The sequence below is a fragment of the Bos grunniens genome, chromosome 13 (genome assembly GCF_055505025.1).
Source record: "Bos grunniens cultivar Pamir isolate PY7600 chromosome 13, Bosgru_T2T1.0, whole genome shotgun sequence".
NCBI classification, from domain to species: domain Eukaryota; kingdom Metazoa; phylum Chordata; class Mammalia; order Artiodactyla; family Bovidae; genus Bos; species Bos grunniens.
In genome coordinates this window covers 19,314,766-19,341,233 of record NC_141177.1, presented here as the reverse complement: position 1 = coordinate 19,341,233, position 26,468 = coordinate 19,314,766, and the positions used below count along the sequence as shown (strand labels likewise).

General features: G+C 46.3%; 1 protein-coding gene across 5 annotated transcripts; it reads right to left on the bottom strand.

Moving 5' to 3' along the window:
- Nucleotides 1–233: 233 nt before the first annotated feature.
- GSS (glutathione synthetase) lies at nt 234–25,584 on the bottom strand. Of its 5 annotated transcripts, none has more exons than XM_086332229.1 (13): nt 25,548–25,584; nt 22,665–22,799; nt 16,490–16,635; nt 13,375–13,450; nt 12,927–13,066; nt 12,117–12,233; nt 8,965–9,045; nt 8,784–8,861; nt 6,671–6,737; nt 3,842–4,036; nt 3,283–3,364; nt 1,632–1,821; nt 234–791 (listed from the first exon to the last, which is right to left on the bottom strand). In XM_086332229.1, the coding sequence occupies exons 2-13, from the start codon at nt 22,791–22,793 to the stop codon at nt 668–670; spliced, it is 1,425 nt and encodes a 474-aa protein (XP_086188355.1). In that variant the 5' UTR covers nt 22,794–22,799; nt 25,548–25,584; the 3' UTR covers nt 234–667. The 5 variants fall into 5 exon arrangements, with proteins under 5 accessions (XP_086188355.1, XP_086188353.1, XP_086188354.1 ...); XM_086332227.1 differs by having other exon boundaries at nt 25,285–25,570; XM_086332228.1 differs by having other exon boundaries at nt 25,520–25,570.
- Nucleotides 25,585–26,468: the final 884 nt, after the last annotated feature.

Genomic DNA, 26,468 nt, shown 5'->3' with positions numbered 1-26,468 from the left:
ATAACTGTAATGCTCGATCATGGTTGCTCGCTCTGCTAGAGACCGTCTCTCTTCCCTGTGATCCTGTGGGAGCATTAGTGAGTGACTAAGGACTGAGATTTCAGGGTCCTATCCATAGGATCTGGAGCTAGGGAAACTGATTATAGCCGAGTTCCTTCCCCTGCTCCAATCTATCTGAAGTGGGCTGACTAGGATTATAGCTTCTCCCTCCCGTAAATGTACAAACAAAGAAATCACAGAATCAGCCAAGTAGTTTTATTTAAGGCAGAGGTGGGGAAAGGCTGTGCCCATACCCTTTTCCTCCTACCCCTCAGTCCTAGCCCAGGTCCAGAACCTGCTGGAAAGGCTGACAAGAGGCTAACAGGAGGGTGGCAAGGTTATGGACCCTGACCTCAAATCAGCTTCCTTTCAGCTGTATCCACACCCTGAGGATTTAGGGGCCTCTAGATCACACTTAAGGGAAACACAGCTTTTCTGGTTCTCAGAAGGGAAAGCTGGGGGCGGGTAGGGGGGGAGGGGGGAAGGTGCCCAGCATCTGCCCTTCCCTGAAGACCCTGGAAATCTCTAGAAGAGAGCAGCCTTCACAAGGTAAGGGGAGGGCCGGCGAGGAATGACTGTCAAGGGTGGAAGGTCTTTGCAGTGCAGTCGGGCGGGCCCGGCTGTGCCCTCACACAGGGTACGGGTTGTCCAGGACTGCCACTCCAGCCGCCACACCGCCATCTGCGTGCTCGATGGCTTTGGTTCGAAGCAGATGTCCCACGTGCTTGTTCATCACAAGTGTCTTTCCCTCCCTATAGAAACGGGGGCAGGAGACACACAACTCCATCACCTGGACTCAGCCCTCAAACCCAAGACCTTCCTTGGCCCCAGCTGAGCAGTACATGGGTGACTGACTACACCTGAGACAGTGCTCGGATTTCTGAATCAGATTTGGGTTTGCATCCTAGCGTGGATGTTATTAGCTCTGTCTTTGAAGCAAGTTACTCAGCCTTTCCAAATATCAATTTCCTCAATTTAAAACAGGGATAATACCTCTCACTTTTTAAGATCGTGACAAGGTTTAAAGAAAATCAGAAAAGCATTTAGCATGACGCCAGGCTCACATTTCATCTTCTGTAGCTCTAAGTTTCCTTCTCTAACTCTCTCTCAAGATGGCGGTAGGGGGTGGGGAGGAATTGGCAGGCAGAGATGCTGTAAGTGGAATGGTTGGAGGGGAAGATTATAGAGAGGGCAGGCTCTGGTGGGGAGCATGGTAGGATCTGGCATTCCTTCCTTGCTCTGTTCTTGGAGTGAGTATTTTGCAGGAAGTGATAATGAGGGACCAGAAACTGTTCTTACAAATTCTCCAGCTGTCTTCTTCCTGATTCTTTAGTGTTCAAGTCCAAGCCCAGGGGCCACTCAGCTTTTCAAAGCCACAGCATCCCAGGTGCCCTGGGACTGGACCTAAACTTTTCTTCCCTGGGGTCTCCTAGTCCAGGGTTATATTGTTAGCCATCTTGATATCACTTGGAATTTCCTTTATAGTTGCAAAGCACTTGTCATCTGGACTTCATTTGATAGCCTTGTGAGGTAGGCAGATCTTAGGTCCTTGGCCTCATTTACTACATAAGGAAACATGTTGCTTGGCTCACCTGACATAGACCCCGAAGATGCCCAGCTCTGAAATGCATTGGATCACTCGGGCAGGGCTGCCGGGTCGTAGTAGACAATTCCTAAAAGGCTCGGGTTCGATCTTCTCCATGAGGATGTAGGAGGCTCTCTCCTCACTGTCCTTCAGCCGCTCCAGGGCTTGTACCATCTCCTCCCCGTATAGGTTGTTACCTGCAATTTCACTAACCAGTCACCCTGGACCCTCTGCCCACCTTCTCTACCCTGTACTCCCACTTCTAGGGCCATGTGGGCAAGTCAAGAGCATCAGTTCCTGACAGCAGCTCAGTGAACCCAGGGCAGGCTTGTTCTCCAAGGAGGAAAATGTCACCTTAACAGGAGAGCTCTTACAAAAGCAGACACACCTCCCACCATACCATCCTGCCCTGGTTCTCCTCTTACCTGACTATGGCTGTTCCTTCTCAGCCTCCCTGACTGGCTCCTGCCCCTCTTAAATGTTGGGGTTTCCAAGGAATCATTCCTCTACCCTTGATCTCTCCTCCGTGTACACACTCTTTTTCAGGGAGATCTCTTCCAAGGCTTCATCTATAGCCTATAACTTGTTAACTCCCAAATCTTTAGCTAAAGCTCCCTGCTCTAAACATCACAGATATCCCAGGGCTACCAAATCCAACTCAGCATGTCTGAACAGAGCTCATTACTTCTGCCTGGGTCTGCTCCTCCTGGGCCCTTCTACACCCAATCAAGTGAAAGGCATTCCCGAGTCACTGATGTCCTCCCTGTCCAGTACCTGTCACTAACTCAGACATGGCTCTTCAGTCTGTACTCCACACCGTCACAAGCTCTGGCCCAGCCTTCTGCATTGCTCTTCTGGACAACTATACCTGCCTCCTCTATGGTCTCTCCACCACCAATGTCTCCCCACATTTCAGGATGTGCTCTACCATGGCTGAAACACGGATTCATCATGTGTCCCTCCCCTCCTTTAAACTTGCTAATGGCTTCCCACCACCCATAGGATAAAGCCCAATTTCCTATGTATATTCAACATCCTTTATAATCAGGTCCCAAGCCATCTTTTCCAAACCAAATCATTCCCTCTCCCACCTCCCACACTGCACTCCAGCCTCAGCAGTTAACTTACTAACCTCCAAACATACCACACTTCCATGGACCAGTGGAAGCCTATGCCTGAGGTTGCTCCTTCTGTATGGAATGCTCTTCCCCCTTTTCTACCTGTGATGCCTACCTAACCCTTAAGGCCAAGACAAAAAAATATCTCTGGATCCATGAGGCAGATATGATCCCTGCCCTCAAAGAGTTCAAACCAGGCAGGAAGGTATCCAACCTCCTGATATGCCCCTTCCTGTGCCCCCACGGGCACCTCAGACTATACTTGCTCACACCCTCCAGTGCTGGTTAATCACATTCTGTGGTGCTTGGGTGTTTCTGTAGTGCAGAGGCCATCACATTTGCCTCACACATTCTCTTGTGCTCCACAGCACGTGATCACAAGGTCTCCCATGACACTGTCCAAGGTGGGAAACCTGTGTCAGTTCCTCTCATGTCCCCTGGAGCCTGGAACTGTTTTCACAGCAAGTGCAGGTCAGCACTGGTGACCTCCTGCAAGCCCCTTCACAGGGGCTGCAGCCCCACAAAGGGGGCACCACTTACCTCCACCCTCTCTTTGAGGCTTTAGCACAAAGCAGCTAGGAGCAGCAATGGCCTTGGTGATAGCCTGGTCCCCTTCTTCACCCTGGTAGGAGGCAAGAGAGTAGTCACTAGCATCTAAGGCCAAGAGCACAGAGCCAAGGTCCTGCCGGTTGTGCAGAGCAGCATCAGAGGAAGAGCAGGAAGAGGAAGGGCCATAAAGCCCCTTAGGCTGGATGCTACTATCGGAACAAGACAACCCCAGTGAACCCCCCTCTATCAGGGAGTACTAGGTTTCTCTGGCAACAGTTCAGGAGCAGCCCGAGGCCTGAAAAGCAGGTAGAGATACTCCTCAGTTCTTGCTGTCTACCTCAGCCCCATTCCCTGGTTAGCATCCCCATTTCCATCTTTGCTGAGGGAGCTTACAGTGGATTCCAGCCCCGCTTCCCAGGGTTCCAGGGGACCTCAGAGCATCACTGACTCAAGTCCAGCCCAGCGCCAGCTCCAGCCTCCCCAACACATTGGGCTCTGGGTCCCCAATACTGAGGAGGCCTGAGCCGGGAGAAGTGGGCTGTCCACGCACCAGGTCTAGTGAGTAGAGGCCAGCAAAGGTGGCACGGAGGCGGGCCACAGCCTCAGGCTGCCCTGGGAGAAAGGACTCCAGCACGCCCACTCTGCTCAGCTCCTGCTGCACCTTCTTGGTCCCGGCCAGCTGGGTGGCAATATCCGGGCACTTGACAGCACATGACCTCTCCAGGAGCAGGCGTGCTTCCCAGTTCTGCAGAGTGAAGAAACCAAATGGAATTCTACTTTGACTTTGGCTGACCTTTAATGACCATCTATCAGGTGCCAGGTATCCTCACAGGCATCACCTCCCACGGCCCTTGTAACACACTTGTGAGGCAGGTGTGGCCTCCTCCTAACATGCAGGGTTCTTGCCCTTGGGGAGCTCACAGCCTAGCACGATGACACGTGACTAAAAGGGGAAATGACAAAAGGTGAAAGGGTGAACAGAGGATGAGGAGGCTTGAAAGGGGAGGAGACACTTGTTGATGAGCTCAGCTTCCTGTTGTACTACAAATAAAATACAAACTGCTGTTCTTGTCCTGGAAGGGGATCCTGTAAAGATACATTTCTTATCTCCGTTTCAACTTCATTCCAGGCCATCCCTTCACCCCGCTTCCACCTTCCAGCCAGACAGGTCTGTCCGTTCTCAGACACAAATGTCATGTCTACCTCAGGGCCTGCATTTGCTGCATTTCCCTCCGCCTGGGATTCTTGTCATTTTGGCTTTTCTAATGGATGGGTGGATCCTTTTCATCCTTAAGTCTTGGCTCAAAGTCACCTTCTCAAACCACCCTATTTAATATGATTTCTCCATAATTCTCTATTGTTTCACCCTGTTGTTTCCCCCAGCTAGGAAAAAAAAGAACAAAAACTTTTTCTACTTTTGTTTGCTTTCTGATAACCATCCCCCTGAGCACACTGTGAGCTCCACAGGAACTGGACTCTTGTCTGGCTCTCATTTCCTGTTGTATCCCCAGTGTTTAACACAACGCCTGAAGCTTTGCAGGTGCTCAGTAAATATATTGCTGTTTAACGAGGGGAAATCTGAGAGAACAGGGAGAGTGACAGGTGAGACTCAACAGGGAAGAGGCACTCGGGTTAACAAAGTAATACGAGCAAAGGTCTGCAGGTGAATAATCGCAGGACGAGCACTCTGGTGGGCCAGGAGTTCAGGGTGTGAGAGGCAGGGAAACATCAGAGGGCCATGCCCCACTCCCCCACTCTAGCCCCTCTTCTAGGGCACCAGAGAGACAGTCTGTCCTTGACTCCAGGCCACAACAAACTGCCCACAGCAGGATCAGGGCCAAAGCCAAAAGAGCAACACCACCACCCCATGCCACTCTCACCCCCACATGTGATGTCCCTCCTCTGATGTTCACCTGCAGCACCTCTGCCTGGTCTTCATCAATAACCGCAGACACTTAACAACTAAGCTAGTGTTCTGGGTAGAGCTAAAGGTACCCTGCATGTCGGAGATAAACCCAGGGAAGTACCCCGTGTGGAAAGGAGGGAAAGCAAAACTCAGAGATGAGCAGGGGGCTTGCTCACCATCTGCTAGCAAGTCACTAAGCCTAGTGGATTTGTCTCCATGTCTAAACCTGGTCTGAGTTTCTCAGTTCCCTAAAAATGTTCTCCTTGCGCATTAATTTCCTTCCTGTTAACTCTAAATAAAGTTTTCTTTGGCCCTTTCCCTCAAGCCCCTTATCCTAGAATCTGGATCCATTTTTCCCAATAGACAGTTTCTCTCTTCTCTAGTCAGCAAGTTCTTACCACTAACCACTTTCTAGAGGAAAGGACCTTCTATAGAGCTGCCACCTCTGTGGAGCTGCTCCCTGTACAGGCTGGGCCTCAGAGAGGATCTTACACTCAAAGAATTATAGATCTGGAAGGACCTCCCTCAGTTTTCTAGTATAGTCCCCTCAGTTTACAGAAACTGAGCCCAGAAAGATGCAGGATCCTGCCCGTGGTCACCCAAAGGTGGAGTCAAACGCTCAGGATCCCCAGACTACTGCTCATGGTATTTTCTAACTTATTTTCTCCTTTACCTTCTCCCAACTGAAAGAAGGGCTTCCTATTAGCTTCTCCATGCTGTGGATCAGGGGCAGGAGGAAGAGAGTGATATGCTAGGAAAGACACTGGACTGAGAGTCAGAAAGTCTGGGAGCTCCCTGTGGGACCTTAGATAAGCCCCTACAAATCTTAGTTTCTCCATCTATATAATGGGGATAATTATACACCTCATACGGTATAAGGATTAAATGAAACAGTAGACGTGGAATGCAATTTTGAAACTACATGGTAAGATAGTAAGCTAAGGTGATATCATTAGTGTCCTTAGTATGAATGGACAGCAGATAAAAACTTTTGGATGCAGATAAAAGAGAAAAAAGAGCTGGCAAGAAGGAACTGGTCAATGGTGCAGTGAAACTGGTTTGCATTGGCTAGTGAGAGCTGATTGGGCCCATCTCTTCCCAATTCTGTTCGGAGATGTTAAGTTGGGTAGCTTTGAAATTGGTCATGATGGAAGTAGTTACAACAGAAATCAGCAAATGCTATAAATAAGGGCGTGCCTCCCCAGAGAGATTATGGTTACATATTTACCAGCATAACCCTAGAAACTAAGGTGAATGGCTGAAGCGTTGTGGATTCGGGAGGATTTAGATTCTGGCAGATGGTGTGTGTGTTTAGGGAGTGAGAAGTAGCAAAAAGCTTGTGGGAGGAGAGGAAGTTCCCCAAGGAAGAACTGAAGCCAGGGCCCAGAGAAAAACCCAGGTTGTTATGATCCTTGTGTGGGTCCCAATGGTGGGTCCCAGGAGGCAGAGAGTGGGCTAATGGAAAGCACCAACCTGTAGGCTGTAATGGCCTGGCATGTAGCCATCCCGGAAGTAAACCACAGCAATCTCCCGGCCGTCCCTAGAAGACAGGATGGAGAAAGCTGCTGTTAAACGAAAACTGATGTGTTCAGTGGTTCAGTCTGCTTCAAGCTGCATCAAAACACCTTTGACTTCTTTGAAAGTCAGCCCATGGGGGTGGCCTGAACAGGGATTCATTGGAAGCATGAAGTAAACACCCACACCATCAGTGCTTCCACTAAAAACTGGAAGGGGAAATGCTCTCCAATAATTCCAGATCTAGAGTCATTCTAGGAAGGCTGCAGGGGAAAAAAAAAAAAAAGAAGGTGACCAGAATCAAATTAGGTAAACTTTGAAAAAGTGGGCTCAAAATTACTGAGCAGCAGAATCATATTGCTAGCAAATCACACTTGTATTTACACTGCTTCAGTTCAGTTCAGTTCAGTTCAGTTCAGTTGCTCAGTCGTGTCCGACTCTTTGCGACCCCATGAATCTCAGCACACCAGGCCTCCCTGTCCATCACCAACTCCCGGAGTTCACTCAGACTCACGTCCATCGAGTCAGTGATGCCATCCAGCCATCTCATCCTCTGTCGTCCCCTTCTCCTCCTGCCCCCAATCCCTCCCAGCATCAGAGTCTTTTCCAATGAGTCACCTCTTCGCAGGAGGTGGCCAAAGTACTGGAGTTTCAGCTTTAGCATCATTCCTTCCAAAGAAATCCCAGGGCTGATCTCTTTCAGAATGGACTGGTTGGATCTCCTTGCAGTCCAAGGGACTCTCAAGAGTCTTCTCCAATACCACAGTTCAAAAGCATCAATTCTTTGGCACTCAGCCTTCTTCACAGTCCAACTCTCACATCCATAACATGACCACAGGAAAAACCATAGCCTTGACTAGATGAACCTTTGTTGGCAAAGTAATGTCTCTGCTTTAAAGTAGCTGAAACCAGGCTGAGGTTTTTTTAAATGGTAGCGGGGTGAGGGTGGGCAGATGCAAAATACGAATCTAGTTAAGCCACAGACTGTATTTTGGAACTTCTTCCCCTTTTCTTTATTTGATATTGTTTGATATATCTGGAAAGTAAATTAATGACTTTGTTTTGTTAAGATAAAAGCACATTTTGAAAACAGTTAAGTGTGAATTCCCTGGCAGCCCTGTGGCTAGGACATGGTGTTCTCACTGACAAGGGCCTGGGGTTCGATCCCTGTTCAGGGAACTAAAATTATTCCAGCTGCATGGCATGGTCAAAAAAAAAAAGGAAGAAGAAAAAAGAAAAGAAAATAGTGGTATTGTGAAATGCCAGGAGGTTCTTAATTTTAAGAATCACAAATTTCCAGGTCTAAATATGTGATATTAATACTAAAGTCACCTGGTGGACTTCTCTTGTGGTCTAGTGGTTAAGAATCTGCCTGCCAATGCAAGGAACAGGGTTTCAATCCCTGGTCCGGGAAGATCTTACACACACACCATAGAGCCCATGCTCCACCATAAGAAAAGCCACTGCAGTGAGAAGCCTGAGCACAGCAATGAATAGCAGCCCCCACTTGCTGCAACTAGAGAAAGCCTGCGAACAGCAACAAAAGACCCAGCTTAGCTAACAATAAAATAAATATCAATCTTTAAAAAATTAAAAATATAAAGTCAAGTCACCTGGTGGTGGCCCATAAAGGGAAGCATGGGGCCTGGCTTAGAGCACAAATCCAGGCCCCTTGAAGTCTTGCCTGTGACCTCAGAGAAGCAACTCCCAGAACCAATCAAAGAATGAGCTGGCTACTCCTCTTCCTCCTTGACCACCAACCCAATTGCCCACGTCCGACTTGACTAGCCAAGAAGGGCAAGAAAACTTTGAGGAGCCCAGAGGCATATGAAAAACGAGGCTATCCAGAATGTCAATAGCTCTGATACAACCCTCCAGAAGCAGAACTAGGCTTCTCCAAAACTGCCTGGGATGGTGGGATATTTTCAGTATTTGCCCTAAAATTCAGAGAGAAGGAAGCAAGCCATCATATCTCCCAGAAGAAAGGGTCGTTAAGGGGAAGAGGGCGGCAGGATGAGTTTCCCAAATTAGCCCTCTACTGGATCCTTGGGAATGCTCCTTGGACACTTACATAAATAGTCTTCGGTCTTGGTCTAGAGACCCCTTTTCAGAGACATCTTCGAACCTTCGTCGGATTACATGGATATTCCTGAGAACGAAGGGCAAGGGTTAGAGAGACTGGCTGCTCTGTTCTGACTGGCTCTCTGCAACCCAGGGGCCACACACATGCAGGTCTCCCCTCCTTTACTTACCTGGCCAGTAGCTCATTCTCTATGGCACGCTGGTCAAATATGTTCCTTTCCTTCTCTTGAGCAATCAGTAGCACCTGAGCACTGGGGAAAGAACACGTGTGGCCCCAGGTGACCCCATCCCACCCCCCTCAGCACTGAGAATGAGAGCACAGCTTCCCTGAAACAGTAGACATTCTCTCATCTCAGGACGGCCTCAGGCACAGATACCTGAGGCTACAACACATTATTTCCTGAAAGTAGAAAACGTGAAACAAGGGAGATCTCTTTGCTCCTTCTCCAGTAGGCAGATGTAGTAATGTCAATGTTCTGTGCAAGTTAAAATTTAGACTTAAAACCATCTCAAAAACCCAAGAGGGCTTTTTCTTAGAATTTAACATAATGATTCTAAAATCTTCTGGATGAGTAAAGAGGTAAGAGTTGTTGTTTAGTAGCTAAGCCGTGTCTGACTCTTTTGTGACCCCATGGGCTATAGCCCACCAGGCTCCTCTGTCCATGGAACTTCAGAAGAATATTTTGTAAGAGAATAATGGGGTTTGGGGCTTAATGACCCTATTATTAGACTGTGAAACATATAATAAAACAAGACCCTATTACTAGATTGTGAAACATAAAACAGTGTGTGGTTCTTGAATAAAACACTAGAATAGCTCAGCAGAATCCTATAGAAACTCTAAAGAGCAAATTATGAATAAGGCCTTGTTTCCCGGGGCCTCCCAACATTTCTGTGTTGCACGTGGGGCCATGTTTGGCCCCACAGTATTAACAGGATCATTGGGGCTTACCTGGTCTCTTCCTTTCTGCTTATCCACATGTTTCTTAAAAGAACAAGAGCTCAAGGACTCAGGAAAATGGTACTGCCAAAGAATTGTCTGTTTGATTACCAATCAAGCTATTTTCAGTTGTCAAAGACAGGTCCAGTTCCAGCCAGACTCTCTTAGGGCCAATGCTTAGCAGTACCAAACTCCATTTTTGCTGTAGCTGTACTGCTCTGTGCCCAAGGCTTCTTGCTAAGACTCTTGAAGAGTAGGCAGACTTGGCTTAGGATTCTAAATGTGGATTTCTGACCTACTGTACTTGGCCTCTGTCTGTCTGTCTCTGCTTCTCTCTCCCTCAGCTAAACCTCTTGGGCTACACTTTGCCTAACTCTTCTCCACTTAGCTAAAACACAGGTCCTGCTATGACCCCTCTCCTAGTCGGCCTGAAATCTCTTGACTTCAGACCTGATATTAAGCTGAGTCTTGGCTTTGAGTTGGGTGTCTGAGAGACAAGCTGGGTGCTTTCAGAAGCCATCTTGCCTGGAGAGAGTCCTAAGGGCCAATGACCTTGCTCTTAACTTTGTAGCCTGATCTGCTCTGCTCATGGGTGGGAATGTGGCACTTGGCCCAGGCTGGCCCACCTCCAAGAACAGGCGGAGGAGGGAAGCTGTAGGTTAAAGTGGAACTGCATGCTCTGGTTAATGAAGTCAGCCTGCTCTGCTGCTGCTAAGTCACTTCAGTCGTGTCCGACTCTATGCGACCCCACAGACAGCAGCCCACCATGCTCCCCCGTCCCTGGGATTCTCCAGGCAAGAACACTGGAGTGGGTTGCCATTTCCTTCTCCAGAAGTCAGCCTGCCCCCTGCCAAATAATGGGACTCAGACTCAAAAACATTCTACCTCTTCCTGCCTTTAGTTCTGATAGTCTGCTGGGAGCAGGACGGGGAGAGTGTTCAGCTAAGGAAGGCGAAGTGGCAGGAGCTTGTTGACTGGGAGTGGGCACCCTGACTCCCAGTCCTGCCAGGGACCTATGGTACACCCTTGGATAAGCCAGTTTCTTCCCTTGGGCCCTGATTTCCCCATTTATAGGTAAGAGGTTGCCAACATAGGTCGTAGTTGCCAACCTTTATATTAAGAATCATCTCTTCTTATCCCTACTCATTCTAACCACAGACATTGTATTTTGAAAGTGTTCGAATAAATGTCTAAATTGAAATCACAATTCATTTTCCAGGCTTAATTTTTTAAAATTCTTTTTAAAAAGTATGAGATATTATACATGTTTTAATGCCATTCTCCCCAATCATCCCTCCCCACTCTCCCACAGAGTCCAAAAGGCTGTTCTATATATCAGTGTCTCTTTTGCTGTCTCATATACAGGGTTATCATTACCATCTTTCTAAATTCCATATATATGCGTTAGTATACTGTATTGGTGTTTATCTTTCTGGCTTACTTCACTCTGTATAATAGGCTCCAGTTTCATCCACCTCATTAGAACTGATTCAAATGTATTCTTTTTAATGGCTGAGTAATACTCCATTGTGTATATGTACCACAGCTTTCTTATCCATTCATCTGCTGATGGACATCTAGGTTGCTTCCATGTCCTGGCTATTATAAACAGTGCTGTGATGAACATTGGGGTACACATGTATCTTTCAATTCTGGTTCCCTCAGTGTGTATGCCCATGCGGCTGCATGTTGATGTATGGCAAAACCAATATTGTAAAGTAAAAAAAAAGTAATAATATAAAAAATAAAATTAAATTTAAAAAAATAAAAAAATAAAAATTGAGTCAACTCAAAAAGAAATATTTTAATAAAGTAGTAAAGGTAAAAGCTAAAAAAAAAGTATGAGATAATTGACAAAAATTCATCTGCTCTACAAATGCTTGCACCTCAGTTTTTCAGTCTATCCTATGGGACCATTCCTCTTAGAAGGAGGTATAAGAATGGGAGTGGAGGATTCTAAATTCAAGCCCAATGACAGCAATAAGAAGTAAGAGCTGTTATTGGGGAGACAGACAGAAAAACCATGAAGATAATGAATAAGAGCTTAAAGCCTAATAGCTGGGTTATTAGCACAGGCAAACAGCCTCTCACACCTCTCGCTCTAAGCAGCAGCTTTGCCTTACATCAAGATGTAGTCAGTGACAGTCATAATGAATGACCTGGAGCCAACAAGAAAAGATTAAAGTTATCATCAAAGATTAAATTATATCACCTCTTACTTAAGAAGACCAAAATTCCAGTAAAATAATTTTGACATGCCAAAGTGTAAGCTTCTGTTTCAAGAAAAATTCCCTCATTTCCTAATGATGTCAGGCAAAGAAGTTACTGTATCCATGAGTGCTGAATCTAAAGCAAGATTCTGTTGCCACTTCTTTCCCTTACTTGGCTGAGCCGTAGAGCTCCCAGGCTTTGGCAATCCCCATGGCCAGTCCCTTGCTGGGATTATTGAAGAGGATCTTGGCAGCTTCTTTGGTCTTACCCAGGACACTGAGAACATGTCTGTTGAAAAAGAGATGTCTTAGCAATTAGATGGACCTTGAAGACTCTTCAGCTTGTGACTCATAGACATTTACCGGAAGATTACTTTGAGAATCAGCTGAGCACTAAGAAACATACTATCGTGATGCCCTCGGAGGATCCACCTCAGGCTGGAATGTGCTGGGCTGCCCTAAGCCTGGCAGCTGGTGTACACACCAGAGGAGCCCTGAGACCCTCTGTTTCCACTCCACACCAGCCTCCCAATGAACTGAAGCCCCTTTCCCTGAGCCCCACATGCTGTCTGGAATCCTGCTACAGACTGGAATCACAGAAACCTAGAGCATTACTACTGACTAGATGTGGATGCTACTAGGGTCCAGCCTTCAAAAGGGAAGCCCCTGTTCCCTCTCTGCCTTGGACTCTGACCTCCTTTCAGGTCTCTTTCTTACCTCAGGGCCCTCACAGATATTGTTTCTTCTGCCTGGAACAGTGACTTACACAAAGAGGGGGCAGGATGAGATGAATCACAAAGTCCCTCCTCTCTCTGACATACCAAGACCTAATTACAAGTGGAAACTGTGTTGTGAGGTGGAAACACATGACCCAAGGCCGAGGAGGGTACAGTCAGTCTTGGAGATCCTGCCCCCACCTGTGATTGTAGGCTCATCAGGCTGACACCTCACCTGTGTGCCCAGGACTGCCCAAGGGACTCACCGATGCACAGCTGGGGTCCGGGAGGCTAGGCCCCCAAAGCTGGCAGAGACGGTGTTGATTTCAATCTGTTTCAGGGCTGCGGAGCCATCCGGATTGCACTGGAACATGTAGTCTGAGCGATTCAAGCCCAGGAACACGGTCTAGGGGAAAAACTGAAGGCTTAGGACATTTGCCCAGGGGCTGACCCCGAGGGCCTAGCCACAGAGCTGAAAGGTACCGTGAATTGTACACAGAGATTAGAGGGGCCAGCTAACACTCCCACACCCAGTGGAATCATTCTTCTGGTCATCCCAGGATTTGGCTACTAATGTATAAACTCCATGGGGACCGATGAGAGGCAGATTCCCATGAGCTCAGTGACTAGGCCAAATTTTTCTGGTAAAGAGAGAGAGAGAGAAATGGGAAGGGCAGGTCTCATCTCAGACCAGGGTGAATGGAGAATGGTTACCTGGGCAATGCCTTCTTTTAAGACTTGCTTGTGGATGTCAAAGAGACGAGCAGTAAAGCTGTCTCTTTTGATGGTGCTGGAAGAGGAAGCAGGGTATTTTCTAGGCTACATGGGACATTAAAGGCCAAGGATTTCCACTATTTCCTGAATCCTCTCTAGGTCTACTGGCCCAAATTTGAATACCCACACCAACCCCATAGAGAACAGTAGTTTAGAACCCAGCTCTAGAGCCAGATGACCTGGGTTCAAATCCCAGCTCTCCCACTCACTACTAGGCAACCTCAGACAGTCGCTTCACCTCTATGTTTCAGTTTGGTCATCTGAAAAAGGAAGAGAAATATAAATTTATAACATAGCGCTGTTGTGGTTTAGTCGCTAAGTCATATCCGACTTTTATGACCCCATGGACTGTGGCCCTCCAGGGTCCTCTGTCCATGGGATTCTCCAGGTAAGAATACTGGAATGGGTTGCCATTTCCTTCTCTAGGAAATCTTCCACCCCAGGGATCGAACTCACATCTCCTGTATTGGCAGGTGGATTCTTTACCACTGGCCTACCTGGGAAGCTTAACATAGAGTTGTAGTGAAGAGTAAATGAGATATTACATGCATAGAACTGAACATAGAGTGTGGCCCCAAGAATTCTCAACTAGCACACACCATGACCATTATGTAGTTGGTAAGCTTTCTAGGTGACCTAACATTAACTCTCTATAGCTTCCCCTATATTCTGATATCTCCCAGGACAAGTCCTATCCGCCTCTTGCTTGGCAGCCTTAGATTAGAAAATAGCAGTTATGCCTGGTGCCTCAAAAGATTTTTCTGACTCTAGCTAAATATCCTCATTTTTTTCTTCAATGAGTCCTCATAGGAAGCCTTCCATATCTGGGTCAGATACCCTGATATGCACTCGCATAGCACTGTGGACCTCTCCTGCATAGTGCTGCCTACAGTTATAATGTTCCATTTTATTTGTGTGATGGTTAGCGTTGTCTCTCCTGTTTGACATGTCTGTGTTGGCTCATGCTCATGGACAAGTGTGCTGCTGTGACATGGTACATGACGTAGAACCCATCAGTATGGTTTTCTGGAGCCTTAGGAAGAGACACCCACAGGTAAGTAACTTGTTGCCTCTCGAGACTCAGGCATGAATTTCTGCGTGTCTGCTCAAGCCTGACTCTCAGGCTCACCTTGCTATAGGGTACCCACTGAGCCCATGGAGATCAGGCCTGCCCTGAAGTTCCTCTGGTCTCCATCAGCTCTCTCAGGGGGTCTCCCAGCCCCTGGTAAGGAGGAGAGACACCAGCTGGGCTTCTGCCTCTAGCAAAATTGAGACACGTTTACCCTTTTTTGAAGAGATGCTCCCCTTCAACTCCAGGGCCTAGGCTGCTATTCCAGCTGTGATCCTGGTCTTTTCTCCCTTATAAGCTAGGGTTTGTGTGTATTTTGGAGGAGAAGGTAATAACAAAGGCAGGGGTTACAGAGTTGGACTACAGGGAAAGTCTCACATGTAACTGCAGCTTCAGGGTAAAGGTCAAAAATCAGGCTGCTCATATTTCTCCACAATCCAGAGTCACAGGTACAAAATCTGGGCCTATCCTGAGAAAGACCCGAGGAAAATGTACTGGAGAAGTTTGTACACTCATGATTCAGTGGATTTTTAGCTCCAAGTCAATGGTTTCCAGGGGCTTCCCTGGTAAAGCTCAGCTGGTAAAGAATCTGCCTGCAATTCAGAAGACCCCGGTTCGATCCCTGGGTTGGGAAGATCCCCTGGAGAAGGGAAAGGCTACCTACTCCAGTATTCTGGCCTGGAGAATTCCATGGACTATTCCATGGGGTTGCAAGGAGTTGGACACGACTGAGCGACTTTCATTTCACTTCACTTTAATGGTTTCTAAACTTCTTACCTTTATGAACCCTTTTCCTATTCACCATCACACCAAATTGCACATTTTTAAAAGATTTTGTGTTTAACAAAATAAAGTTTTTTGATAAATTAATCAGACATGCAATTATATTTATGTGCATGTATATATGTGTATTCTCTATCTACACACATACACATATAATTCTAATTTCATTCTAAAATAAATGTCCATTGCCCCAGGGCCTCAAGGGAAAAAAGAAGTTAAGGGAGAAGAGACAAAGAGGGGTGGATGGAATGAGCCATTTCAGGGGTTCTGTATCCTCATGAACTGAGCATGGCCCAGTTTGCACCCCATCTCATCCAGAATGAGAGGCCTGAGGTGACAAGAAACAGCCACTACTTAAGTTGAGTAAAAAATCTGACTTTAAACCCAATAACTCCTCCTGCCCTCTATTTTCTCTAAAACTAGGCTGCATGCATGCGTGCTAAGTTGCATCTGACTCTGCGACCTATGGACCGCAGCCCGCCAGGCTCCTCTGTCCATGGGATTCTCCAGGCAAGAATACTGGAGTGGGTTGCCATGCCCTCCTCCAGGAGATCTTCCCAACCCAGGGATCAAACTCGAGTCTGTTATGTCTACCTGCATTGGCAGGCAGGATCTTTACCACTAGTGCCACCTGGAGAGCCCTGACCTTCTCTAATTCCAAATGGAAATTTCAGTCTTCAAAGCAGGGGGCAGGTCACAGGTCAGAGACTCACAGAATGTCAGCATTGTTATGGATCTTAGATTTAGGCCAATCTCCCTTATAGCTCAGTTGGTAAACAATCTGCCTGCAACACAGGAGACCCCGGTTCAATTCCTGGGTCGGGAAGATCTGCTGGAGAAGGGATAGGCTATCCACTCCAGTATTCTGGCCTAGAGAATTCCATGGACTATACAATCAATGGGGTCACAAAGAGTCAGAAATGGTTAAGCAACTTTCACTTCCCCATTTTACAGATGAAGAAATTGAGGCCCAGAGAAAGAAAGGGACTTGTTTGAGACCATATAAGCAAGTGGTAGAGCCAGGGTTAGAAGTCAGCTCTCCTGACTTCTATTCCATTAATTTTTCTATCTCTTGGGGAGTACCTGTCCCTCACCACAAAGTCACTTGCCCAGGTCATACCTCATGAGTCCCAGTCTTCCAGTCCCTTAGCTCTAGCATCTCCTGCCCACCCCACCCCCTCTCTCCCCCACTCCCCTCCGTACCTGGAGAGAGTCTGCTCCAGAAAGACAGCGTTTTGGCTGACCGCATCCACCAGGAGGTTGAAGTCCGCCTGCACAGCATAGGCCTGCTCCAGCAGGGCACTTGGGACCGGTGAAGGGAAGAGTGTGAATGGAGCATAGCTCACCACCTGATCAAGGAGAGAGAGTGGGCATGGGTAGAACGCCTGTGAATGTGTTGTCTTCCTGCAAACACAACCCCATGGAAAGTGTGCCCCATATTACTGAAAACACACAAACTACAGAACACTGGTTACCTCTGAGAAGGGAGGGAGAACAGGATGAGGAGTGGGAAGTAAGAGAACTTCTAGACTTTGTTTTTGACCAATCACTTCTGATTTTTTTTAATGTAAACAGATAAAAAATTACAAAGTCTAGACAAATAAGCCAAAAAATTATTGAGCATTGACTGTATGCTCAGTACTGTTTTAAATACTTTACATGGATTCATCATCTAACCTTTTGAGAAAGATACTATTATTATCTATACCTACTAAACAGATAAGGGAACTAAGTCTCAGAGAGGTTAAGTAACATGACCAAAATTATACAAGGTTATTAAGTGAAACTGGGATGTGAACCATGATGATTATAAACAACCACCACTCCCACACCCACACCCACACCCACACACTTCTCCTGGTGGGTTCACATCCGAGACAGTCCCCTTGCCTTCTGGTTGAGGGAGAGAGAGAGTCCCACAGGTACCACTGTAGCAGAAGTGGACTCTGGCCCCCAGAGGAGAAGCCAGGGATGGTTTCCCCCCACTGTTGGAGATGGTGACCCAGGTTGCCAGGCCTGGAATTCATTCAGCTGCATTTTGAGTTCTCTGGACTTTGGCAGAGTCAGGAAACCCAAATACCACCTAGAATACTATTTTTAGAAGGGGATAATACATTCTGAGATTTCCAACAACAAATGAATTATAACTTGGGAAAGAGAAGATGACTTTGTGACTTATATTATGACTTTGTGCTTATATTATATTATGAAGCATTACTGAGTCTAACCTATGAGTTAGTATCAGTTTGTCATTATGGTAGTATAAGTTAACAGTGTTTGAAGTTGCCATTTATAAATTTATTTTAAAAGTATTATTTTGAATAGATAATACAAACACATAATATAAATTCAAAAGACATAGTGAAAAGCATGTCTCACTCTCACCCTGTTCCCAATGACCCAGTTCTCCTCCCCATGGTATACTCATGCATTCATGATCATGCCTGCATGCTCAGTCATGTCTGATTCTTTGCCACCCCATGAAAAATGATATACTAATGCACCCCACTCCAGTACTCTTGCCTGGAAAATCCCATGGACGGAGGAGCCTGGTGCGGCAGTCCACAGAGTCAGACACGACTGAGCGACTTCACTTTCACTTTTCACTTTCATGCACTGGAGAAGGAAATGGCAACCCACTCCAGTGTTCTTGCCTGGAGAATCCCAAGGACAGGGGAGCCTGGTGACCTGCCATCTATGGGGTCGCACAGAGTCGGACACGACTGACGTGACTTAGCAACAGCAGCAGCAGTGTCTCACATACCCTTCTAGACTAATGTGTATGTATACATACATATTTTCTCTTTTTTTAACACATGCAAAAGCATATAATATGTACATTGTTGTGTCCTTTGCTTTTAAATATTTTGAGACATTTCCAAATACATTCAAATAGAACACTTTCACTATTTTCAGTGGCTGTATAGTATTCAATTCTTTGTACAAACCATAATTTATTGAATCTAGCCTTCTAGTATGAACATCAAGGTGGTTTCCTTCTCTTCCCCTCCATTACAAATAGATGCTTCAATAAACATCCAGGAATATACATTCTAGAAACATTAATGAAGGAAATAGAAGATGATTCAAAGAAATGGAAAGATATCCCATCCTCTTAGATTGGAAGAATTAATATTGTTAAAATGGCCATACTGTCCAAAGCAACCTATAGATTTAATGTAATTCCTATCAAAACAACCATATTTTTCACAGAACTAGAACTAATAATCCTAAAATTTATATGGAACCATAAAAGACCCTGAATTGCAAAGCAACCCTGAAAATAAAAGAACAAAGTTAGAGGCATAATTCTCTCAGACTTCAGACTATACTACAAAGCTAGAGTAATCAAAACAGTGTGGTGCTGGCAGACAGACAGACATATAGATCAATGGAGCAGAAACACAGAGCCCAGAAGTAAACCCATGCACCTACGATCAGTTAATCTAACAGACATATAGATCAATGGGACAGAAATAGAGAGCCCAGAAGTAAACCCATGCACCTACGATCAGTTAATCTAACAGACATATAGATCAATGGGACAGAAACAGAGAGCCCATAAGTAAACCCACGCGCCTACGACCAGTTAATCTAACAGACATATAGATCAATGGGACAGAAACAGAGAGCCCATAAGTAAACCCACGCGCCTACGACCAGTTAATCTAACAGACATATAGATCAATGGGACAGAAACAGAGAGCCCATAAGTAAACCCATGCGCCTACGACCAGTTAATCTAACAGACATATAGATCAATGGGACAGAAACAGAGAGCCCAGAAGTAAACCCATGCGCCTACGACCAGTTAATCTACAACAAAGGAAATAGGAACACACAGTGGGTAAAGATGGTGTCTACAGAAAACGGTACTGGGAAAGCTGGATAGCCAAATGTAAAACAATGAGATTAGACCATTCCCTCAGACCATATTCAAAAATAAACTCAAAATGGTTTAAAGACCTAAATATAAGCCCTGAAACCATCAAATTCCTAGAAGAGGACTTCCCAGGTGGTGCAGTAGGTAAGAATCTGCCTGCCAACGCAGAGGACATGGGTTTGATCCTCAGTCCAGGAAGAGTCCACGTGCTGCGGAGCAACTAAGCCTGTGTGCCAAACGGCTGAAATCTGTGTGCTCTAGGGCCTGCAACAAAGAGTCGCCCCCACTCTCTGAAACTACGGAAAACTGTTGTGAACCAATGAAGACCCAGCCCAGCCATAAATAAATAAAATTATTTTTTAAAAAGACAAAAAAAACTCCTAGAAGGGAACATAGGTGGAACACTTTTGACATAAGACAAAATGAAAAGACAACCTACACAAAAAAGGAGAAAATATTTGTAAATGATATGACTGACAAGGGGTTAATATCTAAAATTTACACACAGCTCATACAGCTAAATATCAAAAACCAAACAACCAATCAAAAAATGGGCAGAAGACCTGAATAGACATTTCTCCAAAGAAGACATACAGATGGCTAACAAGTACATGAAAAGATGCTCAAGATCGCTAATGAGAGAAATGCAAATCAAAACTACAATGAGATATCACTTCACACCTGTCAGAACGGCTATCATCAAAAAGACTAAAAAAGTAACAAATTTTGGAGAGGATGTGGAGAAAAAGGAACCCTCAAACACTGTTGGTGGGAATGTAAATTGTTTCAGCCAAGTATGAAAAGCTAAAAATAGAACTACTGTATGATCGAGCAGTTCTACTCCTGGCTATATATCTGATGGGAATGAAAACACTAATTCAAAGAGAATTATAATCCTAAAGCCAGAGGCAGAACGTTTACAGTATCAGTCTGCCTTAGGTGACAGTCATTCTCATTCACTTGGGCCTCAAACCAGTTATTAAGTTTGGACTCTCCACCAGGCCCTTAACTAGGTTCTGGGCACACAGAGACAAAAAGAGATGTGGCTTGGCAAAAAAAAAAAAAAAAGATGGTGGCAACTTTTTAGCCACTAATGGGGATAATTATAAGGTATGTGTTAAGTCACAGAAGTTTGTCTAACACACTTCTTTGTGTAAAAAAATGGGAAAAAGGAATACATACATATTTTCTTGTTAAGAGTAAGGTAATAAAGAATAAACAAGAATGCTGAAACACAGGTTGCCTTTAGAGCAGGAGAACTGGGTGGTTAGGGAATGTGGAAGGGAGGACTGAACTGTAAACTCTTGCACCTTTTGAGTTTCAAACCATGAAAATGTCTTGCTGCTGTGCTAAGTTGCTTCAGTCGTGTCCGACTCTGTGCGACCCCATAGACGGCAGCCCACCAGGCTTCCCTGTGCCTGGGATTCTCCAGGCAAGAACACTGGAGTGGGTTGCCATTTCCTTCTCCAATGCATGAAAGTAAAAAGTGAAAGTGAAGTCGCTCAGTCGTGTCTGACTCTTAGCGACCCCATAGACTGCAGCCTACCAGTCTCCTCCGTCCACGGATTTTCCAGGCAAGAGTACTGGAATGGGGTGCCATTTTCTTCTCCGAAAATGTCTTACCTGGTCACAAAACAAATTCTTTTTAAAGGGATGAGATTTTTTTTGTTTGTTTGTTTTAAGATGTGGTTTAGAATAAGCAGTTCTACTTTTATGTATCAACCCTAGAGAAACATTCATACAGGTGCCCAAACAGGCACGCATGTGATTGTTCCCTGTAGGGCTTTATGGAATCATAAAACATGAGAAATCACCAAAATAGCCATCCATAAAGTTAAACTGTGATCCATTCACACTTGGAATGCTATGCATCAGAATGAAGGCAGTTGGAAAGAGTTCTAAGGCAGATTGCTAAATGAAAAACAAACATATACCTCATAGAATAATATACGTGATCCAGCTTGTTTCTTAAAAACTATATATAGTTGACCCGTGAACAACAATGGGTTTGAATTGCACAAGTCCACTGATACATAATTTTTTTCCACAGTAAATATTACAGTACTACATGATCTAAGGTTGGTTGAATCTGTGAATGCTGAACCTCTGATACAGAGGAACCATGTATATGGAGGGCCGACTGTAAGTTACATGCATATCTTCAACTGTGCAGAGGGCAGACACCTCTAATCCTCTAATCCAATGGTCAACTGCATTTATTTATATATGTGCATGCTAAGTCTCCTTAGTTGTGTCCAACTCTTTGTGACACTATTGACTGTCCACGGGATTCTCCAGGCAGGAATACTAGAGGGGGTTGCCATGCTCTCCTCCAGGGGATCTACCCGATCCAGGGATCGAACCTGCATCTTCTGTGTCTCCAGGATTGGCAGGCGGGTTCTTTACCACTAGTGCCACCTGGGAAGCCCTTCTTTATATACTTATATATGTATATAAATGCACAGAGGAAAACCTGGAAGGATATACCACAAACCAATTACAGGGAAGGTAGTATGACTAGGGGATCTTAAAAAATAAGTTTACTGGACAAGGTGCTTCATGTGAATTACCTTCTAATTCTCTTACCAACTCCATAAGGTAGGCCCCATTATTATCTCTTTTTTATATTTGAAGAAACTGTAGCTGAGAGAGGCTAAGTAACTTGCCTAAGTCACAGTTTAAGCTCTTTAGACTTAAAGTTGATTACTCAGCTTAAAGCATGATGCTTTTTAATATTACAGAGATAAATTTAGAGATAAATTTTATAGCTGCTGCTGCTAAGTCGCTTCAGTCGTGTCCGACTCTGTGCGACCCCATAGACGGCAGCCCACCAGGCTCTGCGGTCCCCGGGATTCTCCAGGCAAGAACACCGGAGTAGGTTGCCATTGCCTTCTCCACTGTGTGAAAGTGAAAAGTGAAAGTGAAGTCGCTTAGTCGAGTCCGACTCGTAGCAACCCCATGGACTGCAGCCCACCAGGCTCCTCCATCCATGGGATTTTCCAGGCAAGAGTACTGGAGTGGCTTGCAATTGCCTTCTCCGAAATTTTATAGAGATACAGATAAATTTAAGAGATAAAATTAAGATAAATTAAGATAAGACCAGGGCTTCCCTGGTGGCTCAGAGGTTAAAGCGTCTGCCTGGAATGTGGGAGACCGGAGTTCGATCCCTGGGTCAGGAAGATCCCCTGGAGAAGGGAATGGCAACCCACTCCAGTACGCTTGCCTGGAGAATCCCATGGAGGGAGGAGCCTGGTAGGCTACAGTCCACGGGGTGGCAAAGAGTCGGACACGACTGAGCAACTTCACTTCACTTCACTTCAAGATAAGATAAATTTATCTCTTATAGAGATAAATTGAAGCTACTGGAAAAAAAATAAATAAATAAAGCAAAAGAGATGTGGGCTTTAAGTCCAAAGGAACTGCCTCCAGCCTAGCAGGGGCCTTGTAGGATCTAAGCTGTGTGGTCAGTGCTGAGAAGAGGGGTCAGAGGCTTACATGAGAGGAGCTGGGTGCCTGTGAGGTCCTCAGCAACACACCCTCAGCCAGAGCCCGGTCCACAGCCTGCCTTGCTAGCTCCTCCAGCTGCTGTTCATCCTGCAAGAGGCTCCCCCAGCCGGTGGCCATCCCAACCTACAACAGAAGGAGAGAGGAGGGCTTAGTGACAGATGGCCTGGGGCCCAGCAACTGGCAGTGTGGTACAGGGAAGAGAACATTGGCTGGCAGCTCTGAACAACTTCCATGAGTGCAAAATGGAAAGTCTGACAAAGCATTTCCATTGACAGTCTCTCTTTTGAGTCCTAATACAATGACAGCATTATTCTCCCAGTAAGGAAGTGGAGGCTCAGAGAGATGAAGTGACTTGCTCAAGATAATGACTAGCAAGACCTGGACTTGAACCCAGGTCTCTGAACTCCCAGCCCAATGCTTTTCATTGGAGAGAGAGGCGCTAATGTCATATATGAATGGGACAAGTTCTTTCTCTTCCCAGAACTGCAGCTTCTCTACCTGTGAAATAAGGGGTCTGAACTAGGCCATGGTTTCCAAACCGGCTGAATACAGAGTTTGGAAAAGAATACAGATCCGAGGCCCTGCTAGAGATTCTGATTCAAGAGGTCTAAGCGGAGGGAAGAGCTGAAGCTCTCTTTTTAAAATAAATATTCCTGGAATGGGAACCACTGCAACATATTGTTAATTCCCCTTCTAGCTTCAACAACCCACGTAGGCAGGTTTCAAATAAATTATGCAAGAGTGGGGGAAAGGAGTCCTCTTCGGAATACTATTAAATGCAAATAAAGTGAACCCCTCCCTCATACTAACCAGAGGCAAAACCACTAGCAGGAAATGATGACATTCTTTGTATGGACATCTATCATCGCAGAACCAAACACAGAAAACATTTCTGAGAAGTCATATTAGCAGGATAGGAATAACTGAAACCCAAGTTCCCAGTGTAATAGGAGTCCCACTGGCTGCCACAGACACATCGGGTGAACCAACTCACACTTTGACACTCACTGACTTTGCAGCAGGCCCAGGGGTTTAAGAAGATCGGAAAGAAAAATTGTGGACAGAACACGGCTGCTCAGCTCAGTGGTCACAGGAAGAGAGCTGGAGAATGACCTCCATCATATTTGGCTCCATCCCCCATTCCCCATGACAGAACTGGTGTTAAACCAATCATGAAAGTCTGTGGGCCTCAGCACAATGCATTGAAAGAATGAGCATGTGATTTCAAAAGGGTCCTCTCAGGTGAGACACAGATAAGGGCAGTCATAGGAGAGAACGAAACTCTGGGGTCAGTCAGATGGGTTCGAAGCCATAATAATTCCTTCTTTTATAAATAAGGACAGTGTGTCGATTAAATGAAAAAAAAATCTGTGTGCAGTGCCTTAGCAGTGTTCGGAGTTTTATATGTGGGAGCTTCTTTTCTGGCTGTACCCATTTTACAGTGAGAATACTTGTCAGAGGTAACGCAGCAGCCTTGTGGCGAAGCCAAGACTAGCACCTGTGACTCTGACTTTAGAGCAATGGAACCCTCCAGTAGCCCCCATTTCTTCACAGCTCTGGGATTCCAATCTCTGCCTGCTGTTGGCCTTTTGTTTAGCTGGTAAACACTGACTGGCATTTAATGCCAGGACCCGGACTCAGGATGCAAAGAAAGATGAGACAAAAATAATTACTATGAAAAGTACTGACCGGGCCCTTTCTCATTCTACAGTCTCAACCCTTCTTGTGGCTTTGTTTTGTTGATGACATCAAATCTGTAACTTCACTATAGTGCTTTTCCTGACCTTCAAAGGAGAATATCCAACTGCTTACTGACAGTCTCCATAGAACCAGAATAGAATGTATTGTCTGCCATAAATCTGCTCCCGCTCTTGATGAACCCCACCCAGGCACCCAAAGTGAAAGTCGCTCAGTCGCATTGGACTCTTTGCAACTATACAGCCCATGGAATTCTCAGGCCAGAGAAATGGAGTGGGTAGTCTTTCCCTAGGCACCCAAGCCTTGTATATACTTCTTGCCTACACCCTTTCTGCCCCAATCCTGTGGATTCTAAGTATATTGTACTCCTTGATTTCTTTCCACTGTTAGCAACCTAATTCCAAAGACCGCCATCTCTCCCCTAAGCACTGAACAGGTTCGGAGTGATGTATCTTCAGGACACACCAGCTTCTCTCCCGCTTCCAGGCCTTGGCATTTGTTTCTTTGGGACAATCCCCACCCCTCCCGACCAGCGTTCACGACTTAAGTTTCAGAAGCTGTCCCTATTCCCCGCCCGGGGCTTCCTTCTACAGCTCATTAATTTTCCCAGTACGGTAAGGAATAGGGGTCTTGATCACTTCTGTAGCTCCAGCCCCTACTACTGAATTCGATGGGTGTTAAATGAATGAATGGTGAATGAATGAGAAGCTGGAGCCCGATCACCGAAAGCTTTAACACGCCCGCAAGAAAACCCGGTCAGACTTTAAGCCAAGGGCCAGGTCAATACTTGCGGGAAGCCGGGGCCAACAACACGGTCTCTTGCCCAGGCTTGCTCTACCTCCTGGGCCCGCTTGCTCTCAGTCGGGGCAAAGTAGTTCTAAACCCCCAACAACTCCGGCTCTAGTCTCACCGGCATCGAGTCCCCGACACCAGCCCGATCTGGAGTCAGATCTGGGGAATCTGGAATCAAGAAGCACCAGCCCCTCCCCCTCACTGGACAGCAGTTTCCAGGTCCCTGCCATGGGTGTGAGCGGCAACATCTCCCGGCCACCGGGGTTCCGATCGCTGACCAGACCCCTCCCGCGTGTCCTTCCTCCCGAAGAAACGTGACCCTTGCGGGCCGCCGTTGCTGTGCCCCAACCTACTCTTCCGTCGTCCAGCCGCGTTCCTTACTCTGGCCTCCGACGCCTTTACCCGAGCTTCAGGGGGCGGGGCCTCGAGGAGACCCAACGCGCTTGCGCGGACCGACCTGGCAGGGCTTAAAGAGCAGGGCGGGGAACGAGCCTAGTGCTTGCGGAGCTGGACGGCGTCTGGGAGGGGACAGTCCGTGGCTGGACCCAGGGGAATGGGACCTTGGGAAGGACGGAGTGCAGAGCACGTAGGGCGTCAGAGCTGACGATGTCCGATGCAAGATGGGGGAACCCGGTAGCCAAAATGGGACAGTCACTACCTAGGGGACACACAGTTGATTGTGGTAGGTGTGGTCATAGAGACCAGAGAGAGACAGAGACCCGTACAGGGTCCCCAGAACATGTTGAAGGCTGAGCCAGTGTTGGAACCCAGGCTTCTGTTTTCTACTTAACTGGGTCCCAGAAAACAAGACCCGATTTCTCCAGCCATGGGGCAGCTTCAGGAAAAGCCTTAATGGCAGAAGCAAAGTAGTTTCTCATTTTTCCTGCAGTTGTTTTTTTTTTTTCCTCCGTGGTCCCCTTTCCTGTAGTTTTAAAGTTAGGAACTTTGAGGGTGATCCAGTGCTTCACAAAATGTCCGATATCACTGACACCAGAATCTTCTGCAGTTTTGTTGTTGTTTTTTTTTAATGCAGATTTTTGATCCCTATCCTTCCTCACCCCTTGGCAGCGCCCCAGTTCCTTTAACTGTTCCTTCTGGGTTGTGATAGGTTCGTCTCAGTCTGAAGCACCTGATATGAAATTTAATTAAACTGAATTTATCCATCTAGGCTCTGGAGACGGAGAAGGCAATGGCACCGCACTCTAGTACTCTTGCCTGGAAAATCCCATGGACGGAGGAGCCTGGTAGGCTGCAGTCCGTGGGGTCGCTAAGAGTCGGACATGACTGAACAACTTCACTTTC

Coding starts and splice junctions, on each gene's coding strand:
- GSS (XM_086332227.1), bottom strand. Junction 13,451..16,489: donor CTGGAGCAGACTCTCTCCAG/GTACGGAGGGGA, acceptor TTCCTCTTCCAG/CACCATCAAAAGAGACAGCT. Junction 1,822..3,282: donor GCCTCAAAGAGAGGGTGGAG/GTAAGTGGTGCC, acceptor GTGAAATTGCAG/GTAACAACCTATACGGGGAG.